Source organism: Homalodisca vitripennis, chromosome 4 (genome assembly GCF_021130785.1).
Source record: "Homalodisca vitripennis isolate AUS2020 chromosome 4, UT_GWSS_2.1, whole genome shotgun sequence".
Lineage (NCBI taxonomy): Eukaryota > Metazoa > Arthropoda > Insecta > Hemiptera > Cicadellidae > Homalodisca > Homalodisca vitripennis.
Window position 1 is genome coordinate 32,754,688 of NC_060210.1, and position 14,167 is coordinate 32,768,854.

A 14,167-nucleotide genomic window follows, 5' to 3' on the forward strand; every position below is an offset into this window, starting at 1 on the left:
ATAGTTATTACTTATGGAACGGAAGAAGATTAAATTGTAACAGAAATGTTAGCATGACTTGGAGACATGCCACAACTGTAGTATCTGCATGTGTTCTTGTATCTCAAATCTCATAGACAGTTACTAGAACCTTTGCATCCTTAGAGTTACATGTTGAAACATTTATCAGTCAATATCCCTTATGTTGCAGATTGTCAGTCGTAACACAACACAATTAGCAGCATTGATGATGATCTTCTTTTCTCACTTCACATGCCTCACTTCCATTGTTGCCAAAATTCCAATTTCATTCCTTACTGCATTGCACTTCTGTCTTCATGCTGCTCTAGTCTCTGTAGGTTAGTCATATACAGTACTATACTATTTAAATTGGTATTTTAAAATGTAATAAAAACTATTAATATTAGTAATTAACTCTATACCACTGTCGCAAACATTGTCTGAAAGCATTATTATTATTCTTATTTTATGCTCTACAAAAACAGCTATGACATAAGTGAAAATGTACACTTTTGGAGACTGCCTGATAACACGAAAGAATTTGATGCTGTATTAATGAGAATAACAAAGGCTCGGGAAAATTTCTATATCTTAATAATGAAAAGACATCCTCCACCTTTTACCTACAATATATATATGTTCCAATATGGGCTTTAAAGATACATATCTTATATATAACTTGAAAATATGGGTGTGTAGTTGCATTACTTAAATTATATGTATTTTAAATTTAAATGCTTTTTAATTTCAAACAATGTCATCCCTAATAAAAAATATTGGGTCATAAATTGACATTTATTTTTATAGATGATATATTTCTGGTGTATACAATTACACAAATTTCAAGAAATAAAATTCTTAATTGTGTGATTTTTTACCACAGCTAAGTGGTTGACGTAAACTATGTGCATAGACGCAGCAAACGCTCGGCGATGAATAGATATAGTCATACAAAATATGAACTTCAAGTCAAATATAGTTTACAAAACACAATATTTCGTTACTTTAGTTGTGCAATTTTTGGTTTTCATGCACAAGTGTGACAGAAACACACTATAGCGATCGGTTAGTAACTATCGTTATAATTAATGAACGTTCACAAATATAAATCTATTTTGTTTTTAGGTGATTTTAATGTCATCATACTAGTGATAACAAGGACTCTATTGCCATATTAGACATTCTTTTGGGTTACAGTTTTAGACCAACTATTACAGGCATTAAACCAGAGGTCTGACAGAGGAGGTACGGTATAGACAATATTTTTGTTAAACTTACACGTAACAAATTTGGTTTTTATTTAGCAGTTTCGTAGAAGCAAGTATGTTGAACATGAAAAACTTATAATTTCTAGTATGAAAAGTATTAAAAAACATTGTAACGTGAAAATTGGATTAAAGTCTTCAATGAAAGATATTGAAAGACAAATCATTAATTCTTTGTAGCCAAAGTTTCTTAATCAGAAAGTTAGAAATTAACAGACGCTTATATTTTACATACATTTTCTTTATTTTACTTTTATAGTTAGGTCAACTATAAAACACGTTTTGATAAGCTGTTAATTTTGTATACATCTTACACAATTTTGGTTGAAACAGTACTGGAGAAGTATATAACAGTAACAGCTAGTAAAACTTTTAAGTATTATAATATTTTGAAATGGTAAAATCAGTAATCTAGAGGTTTTGTACTTTTATATTTTATTTTTGTTAGTACTACCACTATCTGTATTCTTTAATAACACAAGTAACTAATACACAACTAGTGCCAACTACGAAAGTGATGAGAACTACGTTGACTATTACAAATTAGCCATTCAAAGAGACGACTAGTAGGCAGGTGTTCATGGCCATTGCTCACTATCTCTCTTGCCTGAAGTCAGGTCTATATTATGTTTGTCAACCCCCGCGGGTCGCAGACGGACTCGTCATTGCGAAACATGAGTCTTTTGGTTTACTATATATCAGCTATTACAGTTAAAATATAAAAAAAAATAAATAAAACTGAACTATCTTACATTGTCCGACTAAAAGTATACTTTCAGTTTAACACAGGTTAAAATATACCTTGAATATTTGTATCAATGGGGGGGGGGTTTATAACCCCCCGAAACCCACCCCTGGATACGCCTACGCAAACACTTGTGTTAATGTTGAAGATGAAGCTTATAATGGTTTTGAGTTGTTAATGCTTACTAATCCCAGTATTCTTCTACAAACATGTAATGTATTAATACATTTTCATAACATTAATTCACTGAATGGAAAATAATTTATTTATATAATAATCAAAATAATAGATTGAAACACATGTTATCAGATTCCACCTGCATGATTAAATTAACATAATTATTATAGAGTGATATTCAAGTAAAAAGATGAAAGGTTTTCCAATGTTTAAACCTTTTTGCTAAACAATAAAAGATATGCAATACTTCATTGGTTGTAATGTCAAACTCTCATGTTTCGGTGCATTGAAAAATAAAATTCTTTTTAATTGCTGTAAACTGAATTATACAGCTTAAACCGGTGGTGTTATAAAAATGATGTTGTAAACATCCGCAAGTAATAAGACCTGCAAATAATAAGGTTAGATGAGAAAATTCCTGGTTGATTCATAACAACAATATTTCACAGAGTAGGTTAACAACTCAGTGCTAACTCTTTCAAGGCAAAAGAAACGGAAAATGCTGCTTAGGTTCAGTTAACGTTGGATTACATGTTGTAAATATTATAATTATTAAATAAATATAAATTTTCGCATTATAAAAACTTTTCTCTATTTTCTATGATAAAATATTGATACATGATACCTAGAAACCTGCCCTAGTTTATAACGAAGCTGACAGGTAAAACCGTATCAAAATCCGTTGAGTAGTTTGAAAATATTGATGCACAGACCAACACAAAAAGGGACTTTAATTTATACTATGTATTGATTGATACTAGTTAACGAACTCATTCAAGATATGTGTAACTTCCGTCTCTGTAAGAAGTTGAGTCTAGATCTAATATGGCAGTTATCATGTTCACAAACTCAATTATGATGAAGATCTGTTTTATAATACTTTGTTAATAGCCCCTTGTTGTCTCATATGTCACAGATCTGTGTGAATTCTGTGTTAATGTTTATGGTTCCATATTGTTGTATCATAATAAAAAAGATCAGAACTTAATTGTGATTTATGAATATTTATCCCCACCACATTGTTTGTGTCACATGACAAAGTTCACTATTTGTATTGTGTAATATACTTTATATTAGGTGTGTAAGAATCATCTGTAGTTTTCAACTGCTACAACACTCTGTTTTCTAATTGTAGATTTACTCCATTATACCAGTTGAGTTTCATAGAACTGATTTCACTTGCTAGGAAAATAAATCATTTACAATGCCTTTAAATCAGCAATTTTTAGTTGAATACACTACTTCCAACATCTTGTGATATTCTATATATTATACACACTCAGCACGTGCACACCAAACTTATATTCCGTAGTCTAATTTGAAATTAAATAAAAAATTTGATATTTAACTGTTATTCCATCACCCCAGATACATTCAAACACAGTCAATTATCACGGTTTGAGATTTTATCAATTGAATTTAAAGATTTCATATAGCGTAAGAGATAGAATTTGAACATGTTTTTCCCTTGCAGTCTCAGTATTCAGAAGAAAGAATCAGACCGAGATCTTTCTAACAGCTTACACAACAGGGTCCACAACCGGAAATGAAGGGAAACCAGCAGCTCTTTAGCCTCCAACCCAAACCAATATGTTCAAAACATCCTTGTTTTCATTTATTACTGCTCACTCGTTACATTCCAATCTCCATTTACCGTTCTCAGTGCGAATCGTTTGAATTTAAATTGAACCAATATTGATCTGTTACATGTCTTATTGCATAAGCCCGTTCATGCACATAGATAAATTTTATGTCATAGTTTAATAAAGATATTAGTAGTATGTTGTGTAGACAACAGAAACATATTTTTTTTTAATTACATGAAAACATCATGACCACCCTCTATTTAGCAAGTACAGGAAGCTACTCGCTATGAAAATATAGGGATATTTTTCAAAATGTTGTATCAAGCGCTATAAGGTGTAAAATTTGTATCTATATGCGTGGTTAAATGTGATGGAAGACTGCTTTTTAATGTTGGTTTTTTGATAGAAATGATACAGGTGCAAACAAAAAATAACACTGCAACAAATGGTAGTTTTGTTTCAGGTAGGTTTGATTTCTACCTGATTACAAAGAAAATTATTAAATTCATACGTATGCAACTGTCATTTCTAATGAATTCAATGGTATGTGTGAAATACATGTTTACCATCTTTCTTATGCTTTAGCAAACTTATAATTAAATATTCTTAACCAACACCGAATAAACATTAGTGGATAATTTATTCCAAAGTAACATTGTATACCAGAGGTATAATACTGGTATATAATCAAGCCAAAAATCTGTTACTAATAAAATAAAATAGTTTTATTTAGGTTGGCATTCCATGTTTCAATCGCTATAAACTTGGACAGGCGTGCAGTGGAAGTTATTAACAGCGTTGTCTTCATTTGAGCAGTGTTTAAGTATTGTGCTACGCAAGAGTCCAGGACTGCTGATGCCTTGAGGAATGACATGGTAGCGGTGATGCATAGATACTGGAAATAACTAAAAAATAATTCCGACCAAACTATTCAACAGATTTTTAAAGTAAAAATTTCAAAATTCATAAAGCACAAAATTACTACCAACAAATTTTAATTTTCAAATTTAAGTAAAAATTATGTTCAATAATTTTGTTGTTTTAAATAACATAATTATTTCTCCTTCTATATATAAAATTGTATGATAGTTTAGTTTACATATCAGTTAGTAGACAATTAAGTAAAAAATAAAAATAAATTGTCTTAATTTTGGTGCTCCTCCATGGTGGCTAGTTTGGAACTAATCTTGACATGTTTAGTCTTAAAGTTGATGAATATAGATGCTTCCATTTCCATTTCTGTTGTATTCATGGTTTGTGTATTCTTTAGCTTATATAGACTATCACAGAATTAGATTTAATCATACAAAATAATCAACATTAAAGAAAAATTCTTTTTTGAGGTTGTTTTAAAATGTTTCTATTTCCACAGAAATGTATCTTTGGATCCTTATAAAAATTTAATTACTGCCTCAAGGTGGGGTATGTATTATTATTTTGTTACATATAAGAATGATTTCCTGAAAATATTAGGTCTAAACAGAGTTTATCTGAATAATTCACAAACATATTTTTATTTAATTTTGCAATTTTTTGGATTTGTGAAAGGTTTAGTTAAATAAATTATAAAGAAAATGCTATCCTTTGTGTATTTTTTTCCTCATACAATTAAACAACTTTTAAATATATTGTATATTTCTGACCATACAAAAACTATGTTTGAAAATAAAATTCTGCATAATTGATAAATTACATGTCCTATGTAAAAAATAAATGAAATTAAATGTTTATTATTTGACGTAATATTGACTGTACAATATAATTCCATATTTGCTGAGGAAGGAAATAATATGTAACAATCTCCATTTGGAGCAGGTACTGTATGCATGGCATTTTTTGAAACTATGCTTGCTAAGTGCTTTGTGTATGTATGTTGCAGGAATATCTATACTCAAATATGTAAATTTCTCATCCCATAGAGATGGTACAATTGTTGGATTTTCCCTTTTCCTTGGTGTGGTATGTTCAATGTTTCTAATTATTTCTAGTTTAAAGGATTATATTCTAAAAAAATCACATTGAAATGTACTAAAAAATTATTATTATAAGGAACAGTATGTGAAAATTCTAAAAGATAATTTACTAAAATCTAATAAATGATGTAAAACTTCAAATTTTTAAACAATTTTATTAAAAAAATATAACTTTGAAGCTTTAAACACTAAACTTTAAAATACTAAAAGTTACCACTTGTTATCAAATATTAGTGCTAACATTATAATGTTAATGTAAGTAATATTGTATTATATTTCGTTTTATACATTAATTCTATACGGAATTGAAGTTTGAAGAAAATCTGCAAAACCTGATTAGCATCTTTTCATTTAAAAATTTGTATAATGACTTTTATATAAGTTTCCAAATATTTTACAAAATAATGTTTTAAAACACTGCCTATTTTAAATTTTATCTTTATTGAGATGAAACAATAAGCTGTTGTTTAATGGTCAACTAAAACATATTTACATCAGACAATAAACATAGAATAGATTTATTTTATTGTAGGCAAGATATGCAAGTTCCCCTCGGTATATAGAAAAGATTAAAAGAAATTAACATTACAATATGTACAAGACTAAATAAAAATTAACATTGAGAGTTAATAAAAATGGAAGACTGTGAAACCTCGAATAAAAAATATTTGTAGTTGACAAAAAAGCTTTATGCTTTAGATGATTATTAAATATTACTCTTTGATGTAGAATTTAATTTTAAGCGTTTTATAAAAAAAAAGTATAACACTATACTTTAATATTTCTTTACAATATAATAATTTATTCTAAATCTTATTGATATATAATTACCATGTTTGACTTGTTATTCAGATCGTACCAAAGTGGGTATCTTACCCTGACTTTCACATAGATACAGGCCTGCAACTGCTTGATGACTTTCTCGGTCAGTTCTTCACGTCCTCAGTTTTTGTAGGGGCTCTCTTTGGCTGTCTCTTAGACCTCTTACTCCCAGGTTGGTAGAGTAGACACTTATTAAAAAACTTAACAGGTGTATATATATATATATATATATATATATATATATATATATATATACATATATAGACTAGATCTTTATTATAATGTCATAATTTATAATTAATTTTTTTATCATCGCAATAAGAATTTGTATTGTTACAAAACAATGGCTGAATAAGGGCATTTTTATTCACCAAACCAAGTAATAATTTATATTTTTCTTATTACCTCTGTTAGCTAATTTATTATGTTATGTAGCAATTTGTATGCTTGATTGCCTGGAAACTAAATTTTTGTCTTTTCAGGGAGAATAAGCAATAGAAAAACTCATCCCTGGAAATATCAATCAGAAGAAGACAAGAAGATTTTCCGTCTTCCGACATGGGAGGAGTTTATATGTAGTGCCCTTGAAAGATCTCCTTTCTTTTCAACTGAATAGTTTTAACAGAATTATTATTTAATGTAGTAATTTAAATATTAAGTTGATTTATATTGTATGTCCGTTGGTAAATATTAAATATAACAATGTATTATATTTGTCTCATATATTACAATTAAATCACCATAAAATAAAATAAATATAGGCATATATACAGCATTTAGCCCAAAATATTTATTTACTCAGTATTCAATGGCACTGCCTTGTTAAACAGTACAGCAACAAAATAGATAGCTCATTTTCATTTATTATTAACTTTTTGCTACCAAAAGGGCACTAAAGCATTTCACTTGAGTTGTACTCCTAATACCAATCTTAAGGTAATTTTGTGTGTGTATATATATATGAGTAACATTAAGACGACTATAAATATCTTATCACAAAAAATTAAAAAAGTCCATTCAATTAAAATTTGAAAGAGTGTGGACTACTAACTCAAACATGGGGTTGCTTCTGAAAGATTTGGGTTATAGAATAACTCCTAATTTTTATTGTTCAACTAAATGAGCTTTATATTACAAGTAAATGAACTATTTAGAGACTGAGTGTCGATAATTCACTGAACTTGTACTATAGACTATCCAATGGCTCTAGCTTACATTGCTTACTTATTTAACTGAAAGGTAAAAATAGTGCAGTCATTGAAGCATTATTGCCCCGAATTTTTTTACTGTGAACCGAATTGCATACAATTTTGGAATTAGGTTCATCTTACCCTTAAATTCAAAAGTGAAAATGATTTGAACTCCGCAACCACCCTGGGGGTGGTTGCCACCCCTTTTCGGGGGTGAATTTATTTTTTTCAAAATAACCTCGGATATCGATAAAAGGCCTAATTTTAATCTAAGCAAAAAATCATCTATAAAGTTTTTTCGAAAATTCCAATACTTTTCAAGTTATTGGCAATTGAAAATTCTCAATTTTTTTCATGTTTTTTTGCAAATATCTCCAAATATATACGTTTTATCGAAAATGTTATAAAGAACAAAATTGTAGCAGGTAAAAAAATGAACAATTTGGTTTTTTATAAAGTATTCTAAGTGCAATATTAAGCAAGATATTAAAGATTAAAGCAGTTTTTTTATTTTGTCTGAAATTTAATCGATGTGGTCAATGCCATCTAGCGGCGAGCAGATGCATTTTAGGCATTCTAATAAAAAAGGGTTTTGTAGTGCTTGAAATAAGCTTTAAAATGAGCACTATTAAGTCTTTTGCACGTAAAATAAGTGAGCTGTATTGCAAATAAGAGGAGCATCTAATTTTTTTTCTTTTAACACATTGGAGTCTGGCTTGCTATTTGCTGTTTTTATAGCCTGGTCTGCATAAATTAATTGGTTTTCAGATTTTTTTTTAGAAAACTGTTAAATATTATGTATATGATATTATATTTTCTTGAAAGTTCTATCTTTCCTCTTTAAATTGATATGCAAAACTGTATTCCTATAATATCTAATTAATTTTTTTTTATTTCAAAAGTTATCTTTATTGAAGAAAAATAAAAACTCCTGCATGTCTTGTGTTACTGAAAACTAACTTTTGAATAAATAAAACAAGTAATTTCAATTTTTTTAAAGGCATTTACTATATACATATTCACAAATAATTTTAATTGCCAAAAAAATTATTGTTGTCGTAGACAGACTGACGATGCGCCAGGCCACGTCAGTGGATAAACAAAAGCCTCAAGCGGGTATGACGTAGTAGCGCCTAGCAGAATTTTTCTGAACTAACCATCAAAGCTGGCTTTCTAATGCAGCGCACAGCACTCGAATGTCACTCGAGCAACTCTGTATATCAATCGGCCAAGCTGTGCTCGAGTCATGCTCGAGCGCCGGCCGGTGGTTTAAACAATGGCGCTCGAGTCTGGCTCGAGCGTAGACTCGAATGTGTTAAATCAATGGGTTTCATAAGTGCCATTTCCACCAAAATTAAAATTAATCGTATTCCGCCTAGAATTAACTTTATTATGAAGAGTTTGATATATTGTATCAGTTTGGCTGCTTCAGGACACATATTTATCAAAAAAGTCACGATTAAAAAAAAAATTCAAATTAAACAAAAACCATCTTTTTTCATAATATCTCAGAAATGATGACAGATACGTATAAAAGTGTAAGGATACACAATTTAGGTATTTTTCTGACAAACAATTTGGTTTTTTGTTTTTTCTGTCAAACAAAAATTGACGGAGATATGATTGTTTAAAGAGCGCGTGGCAGTGCAATCACAGCCTCTTTTAAGCCCTTTAACCCTTCACCGTTTTAGAAAAAGGTTTTTTACTGTATATTGCAATGAAGAATGTTCTAGCTCTCTTAGTTACCTTTACAATGGTTTTTTATAAATTGTGATAGCATGAAAATTGAAGGAGTTATGGTCCAAAAACTTATCATATTTTTTTTTACTTAGTAACTGAAAATTTCGGTGTGAATATTTGGAGCAATGTGAAAGTACGCAGTGTAATAGAAACCCAAAACTATTGTAATGTGTGTATATGTATATATATATATATATATATATATATATATATATATATATATATATATATATATACATAATATGGCTCATTAATCAAGGAAAATTAAAATTGACCTTACTTTACAGGGTGAAGAAGGTTTAAAAGCATCTTCAAAAGAATACTTGTGGAAGTGATTTTTTTCCAATAGCTTTTCACTAATTGCGTATCTGTATTGGTAAGTTTTTTTTCATGAATGACGGTTTATTAAATCCACTTAAGTCTGTAGATCCACCCGCACCACAAGAACTCCTGAAAATGATTTTTTGCAACTGCAGAAAAGTTGGTCTGTTTTGTAATAGTACCTGTGGAACGTGCAATGGAAATAACTGCCAAAATAGCCATCCAATTCAGCCAGAAGATGTTGAATGTGACAGCGACTCCGACATTAAGTCATGAATAATAATATTATATTTTAATAATAATAGTACAATTTTATATAATTTGTAAATATTTTATTCAATAAATGGCAATTTTTTACTCTAAATTAAATTATTTTTAAATATGTAATCATATATATTTACTGTTTTAATTTAGGGGTAGTTTCAAGGGTAGAAAAGCTTAAGAATATGATAATCATTTTCGAGAGTGTGGAATAATATTTAAATCCTTTTCATTTTATAAAAAAAATGTTATAACAATTTTTATCAAGGGGTAGTTTTCAAGGGTTGAAAGGGGGTAAAAAATTTGACAATTATTATAGAGAATATAAAATATTACTTACTCTATACTTACATCTTTTTATGTCATACCAAACTATTTTTTTGTGATTTTTTGTATTTAGGGGTTGTTTGCAAGAGTTGTAAGATTTTCAAGGGGTTGAAAATGATTTTAATATGAGGTAATTGTGTTAGAAAACACTTTACAATTTCACCACTTACTATTAGACATGTTTTCTAGCGATAAAATGGCTCAATGTCAATTTTTCCATTAAGGTGAGTTAAACGGTAAAATATGCAAAAAAATATTTTTTTTATTTTATGGTGAATTATTATTCTACATTGCTTTACGAAATTTTTGATGGGTCAATCATAATGTTCTGACAATTAAAAGTATTTTTTTTTTTTTATGTTTTGCACGACATTTTCAACCATTCTATCAACAAGCGAGGTGTTAGGTATAAGGAGATGTTGAGTGATGGAGACTCCAAGGCTTATTTAGCTGTTGTAGATAGTAATCCTTATCCTGATTTAGTAGTGTCTAAGTTAGAGTGCATAAACCATGTAGCAAAGCGTATGGGATCAAGACTGCGAAACACAAAAGCTTCCAACAAAGGTAAAGAGTTGTCCGATGGAAAGTCGATAAGAAGTAGGCTATCTGACAAAAAAATTTATGAGTTGCAAACTTATTACAGCAATGCCATAAGAGGTAATTGCACAGATCTAAATCAAATGAAAAGAGCTGTATGGGCAATTTATTATCATAAGATTTCGACAGATGAGAATCCAAGTCATGGCCTTTGCCCTCCACCGCCCAAAACATGGTGCAAGTACAGGCTAGCTGAAGATAAGAAGGAGCTCTCAACATTCAGCCTTAAGAACTCCATTCCTGTACCTGTAATGGAAGTTTTGAAACCAGATTTTAGACATCTAGCCAACCCAGACTTACTAAGAAGATGGAAAAACTTAATATATAACATGGAAAAACTCAGAACGTCAATGAGGCTTTTAACAACGTCGTATGGACTAGAATACCAAAAAACACATTTGTAGGAAGGCTAACACTAGAGTTAGGAGTGTATAAAACTGTCAGTACATTCAATGATGGCAATATTACTAGGCTAAAGTTATTACATGAGCTTGGACTTAATGACTGTGGGAAGAACACGGTAGAAACGATGAAAAAATTGGACGAGGAGCGACTGCGAAAAGCTGAAAAAGCTTTACTAGATGCGACAAAAGAAGCAAGACTAGCCAAGAAAAGGTCAAACCTTGTTACAGAGGCCCCAAACCTACTGGATTATAACCCTGAAGCTTTTTAAGGTAGGGCAGTTTTTACTTTTCTGTATCAATATAGGTTATACTTTGTTTAAATCCAATTTACCGAAAACTATGTTTTTACGTATAAATGCCCCATTATCTCAGAAAGTACTTGACATATCTTGATGATATTTTTACCATGTTCTCAGTATACTTGGGTGATGATATGGAACTAGAATTATCTCAATATGTTAACAAATAAAATTTAAAAAATATATCTTTAAAAATTTTTTATAAAAAAATACTATTTAAAAGAAAATTTTATAATTCATGAAAATATTTTCATAATATATTTATTCTAGTTCAGCAATGTTATATTGGTATGAGAAACAATCTGTGAAATTTTGAAACCTGTACCATTGTTGGTTTCTGAGGAAACAGGTCATCAAATAGACCAATTTAACATGGGCGGTATAGGGCCGTTTAACTCACCTTAAGGGGTTGTTTACACCCCTTAAAAATAATAAGCGGAGTTCAGATCATTTTCACTTTTGAAGTTATGGGTAAGATGAGCCTAATTCCAAAATTTCATGCAAATCGGTTCACAGTAAAAAAATTCAGAGGTAAGACCGTATTTTTCGCTTCAATGACTGCACTAAAACTGAACCTTATGTAATCTGTATTTATTAAATGTTCATGTTCGCAGAGTACTGCCAGTTAAGATTTCACAAATAGAAAACATTATTAATGGAAGGCCAAGCTGAAATTTAATAAAAAAAAAAAAAAAACAATTGGCACTTAATTTTAATATTAATATGATTTTACATTTTTCTTACATTGTGGTAAAAACCGCTCTTTTAGCTCAATTTAAAAAATCACATAACAGTCAATTAAAGAATGCTATGATATCAATAATTTGTGGTTATTGCAAAATGATAACAAACGTAAAATATACTTAACACTATATGTGGCATCTACTGGATATCCGGCAATTTTTTGTTGTTTGTGAGGTAGCAAGCATTGGTTTTCCGATGATCGTGTACTATTCTCATTAAACTCATGATTAAAAACATAAATAAGTAACATATATAACATAAATAATGAAGATATATTGCAAAATTATAAAAAAACGTAAAATATACTTAACACTATATGTGGCATCTAACCGGATATCCGGCAATTCTTTGTTAGTTGTGAGGTGGCAAGCATTGGTTTTCCGATGATCATGTACTATTCTCATTTAACTCATTTAAATACATACATTTAATCCAAATATAGCAATTTAATCCAATTTATCATAAAAACACAAAAACTGGTACCTTTTTCATTGTTATCAATATAAAAACTGAATGTTATTGTTTGTAAATAATTTACTTTATATATATATATATATATATACCTTTAAATGTTACATTATATATTACACAAACTTTGAATTAGAAGACTTTTAATATACTGGATCAGTAAATAATGTACGCCTATTCAATCTCTAAAAGTTTATATATCCAAGTTTGAATGGTAACTACAAATTAACACATTCACTGCGGGTGACGAGCATGCTCGTCATGCGAAAATGGCGCGACGGGCGGTGGACGAGTGAGCTCGGCATACAGCAGCTGCTTTCATATTGCCTCAGTGTGAGCTGAGCAGTTGCCCGAGAAGGCTGTAACACTCATAGCGAGGTGTGCCTGTTTCGGTGAGTCAGTTGGTGCGATTCGTTGCTGGTTCACCATTTTCGTTTGTTGTGTATGCTTTTCAATATTGTGTGAGTGCATTATAGTGTCTGTTGACTGTGTAAGTGTATGTACTCATAATGGAGGAAGACGATAATGTTATTGACGATAATTTTTCATCTGATGAAGACAATGAGTCGAGTTTGAACAGTTCTAGGGACGGTGAAGGCGGCGTCCTCCACCCCCAGTGGTCCACCCCACCCCAATACATGTAATTGATGTACTATCTATGTGTCATTCATGTACTATATACATGTAATTCGCGAGTGTTTATGCCGAAACCTAGTGCGTTGCGAGCACATACAACACGGGGACCGGCACCCGATGTGGATGACGAGCAGACTAGGCACGGACATAACGTCAACCGTTCCGGCCAACAAAGCTTCCGGGATACCTTGGACAACCCTTTCGGCTATTCTGACTCCGTTTTGGGTAAGTAAAAAAACAAAAAAAATTCCCACATTTTCTGTCGCCGGTAATTTTGTCATCCGCAGTGAATGTGTTAAGCAGTAGAGCTATAATAACAGGAGTTACATTACAATTTATCTTGTTTATTTCTGAAATAAATTGTAATGTAACTCCTCTTATTGTAGCTCTACTGCTTAATTTGTGGTTACCATTCAAACTTGGGTATACAAACTTTTAGAGATTGAATAGGCATACATTATTTATTGATCCAGTATATTAAAAGTCTTTTAATTCAAAGTTTGTGTAACATATAATATAACATTTAAAAAGCATTGTAATATTTTTATAAATAAATATGACTTAACTATTTAAAAATAGTCTTTTTTTAACTTTACAAACACCATAAGAGGC

General features: G+C 30.2%; 1 protein-coding gene across 1 annotated transcript in view; it reads left to right on the forward strand.

Annotated features, from left to right (window-relative positions):
- LOC124359132 (solute carrier family 23 member 2-like) overlaps window positions 1-7,280 on the forward strand; it is a 33,860-nt gene extending 26,580 nt beyond the window's left edge. Inside the window, exons 9-12 of the mRNA XM_046811615.1 lie at window positions 191-338; window positions 5,653-5,732; window positions 6,599-6,740; window positions 7,051-7,280. Of these exons, the coding sequence (XP_046667571.1) occupies window positions 191-338; window positions 5,653-5,732; window positions 6,599-6,740; window positions 7,051-7,184 (504 nt within the window). The 3' untranslated portion in view covers window positions 7,185-7,280. The remainder of the gene's footprint in view (window positions 1-190; window positions 339-5,652; window positions 5,733-6,598; window positions 6,741-7,050) is intronic.
- The last annotated feature ends 6,887 nt before the right edge of the window (window positions 7,281-14,167 follow it).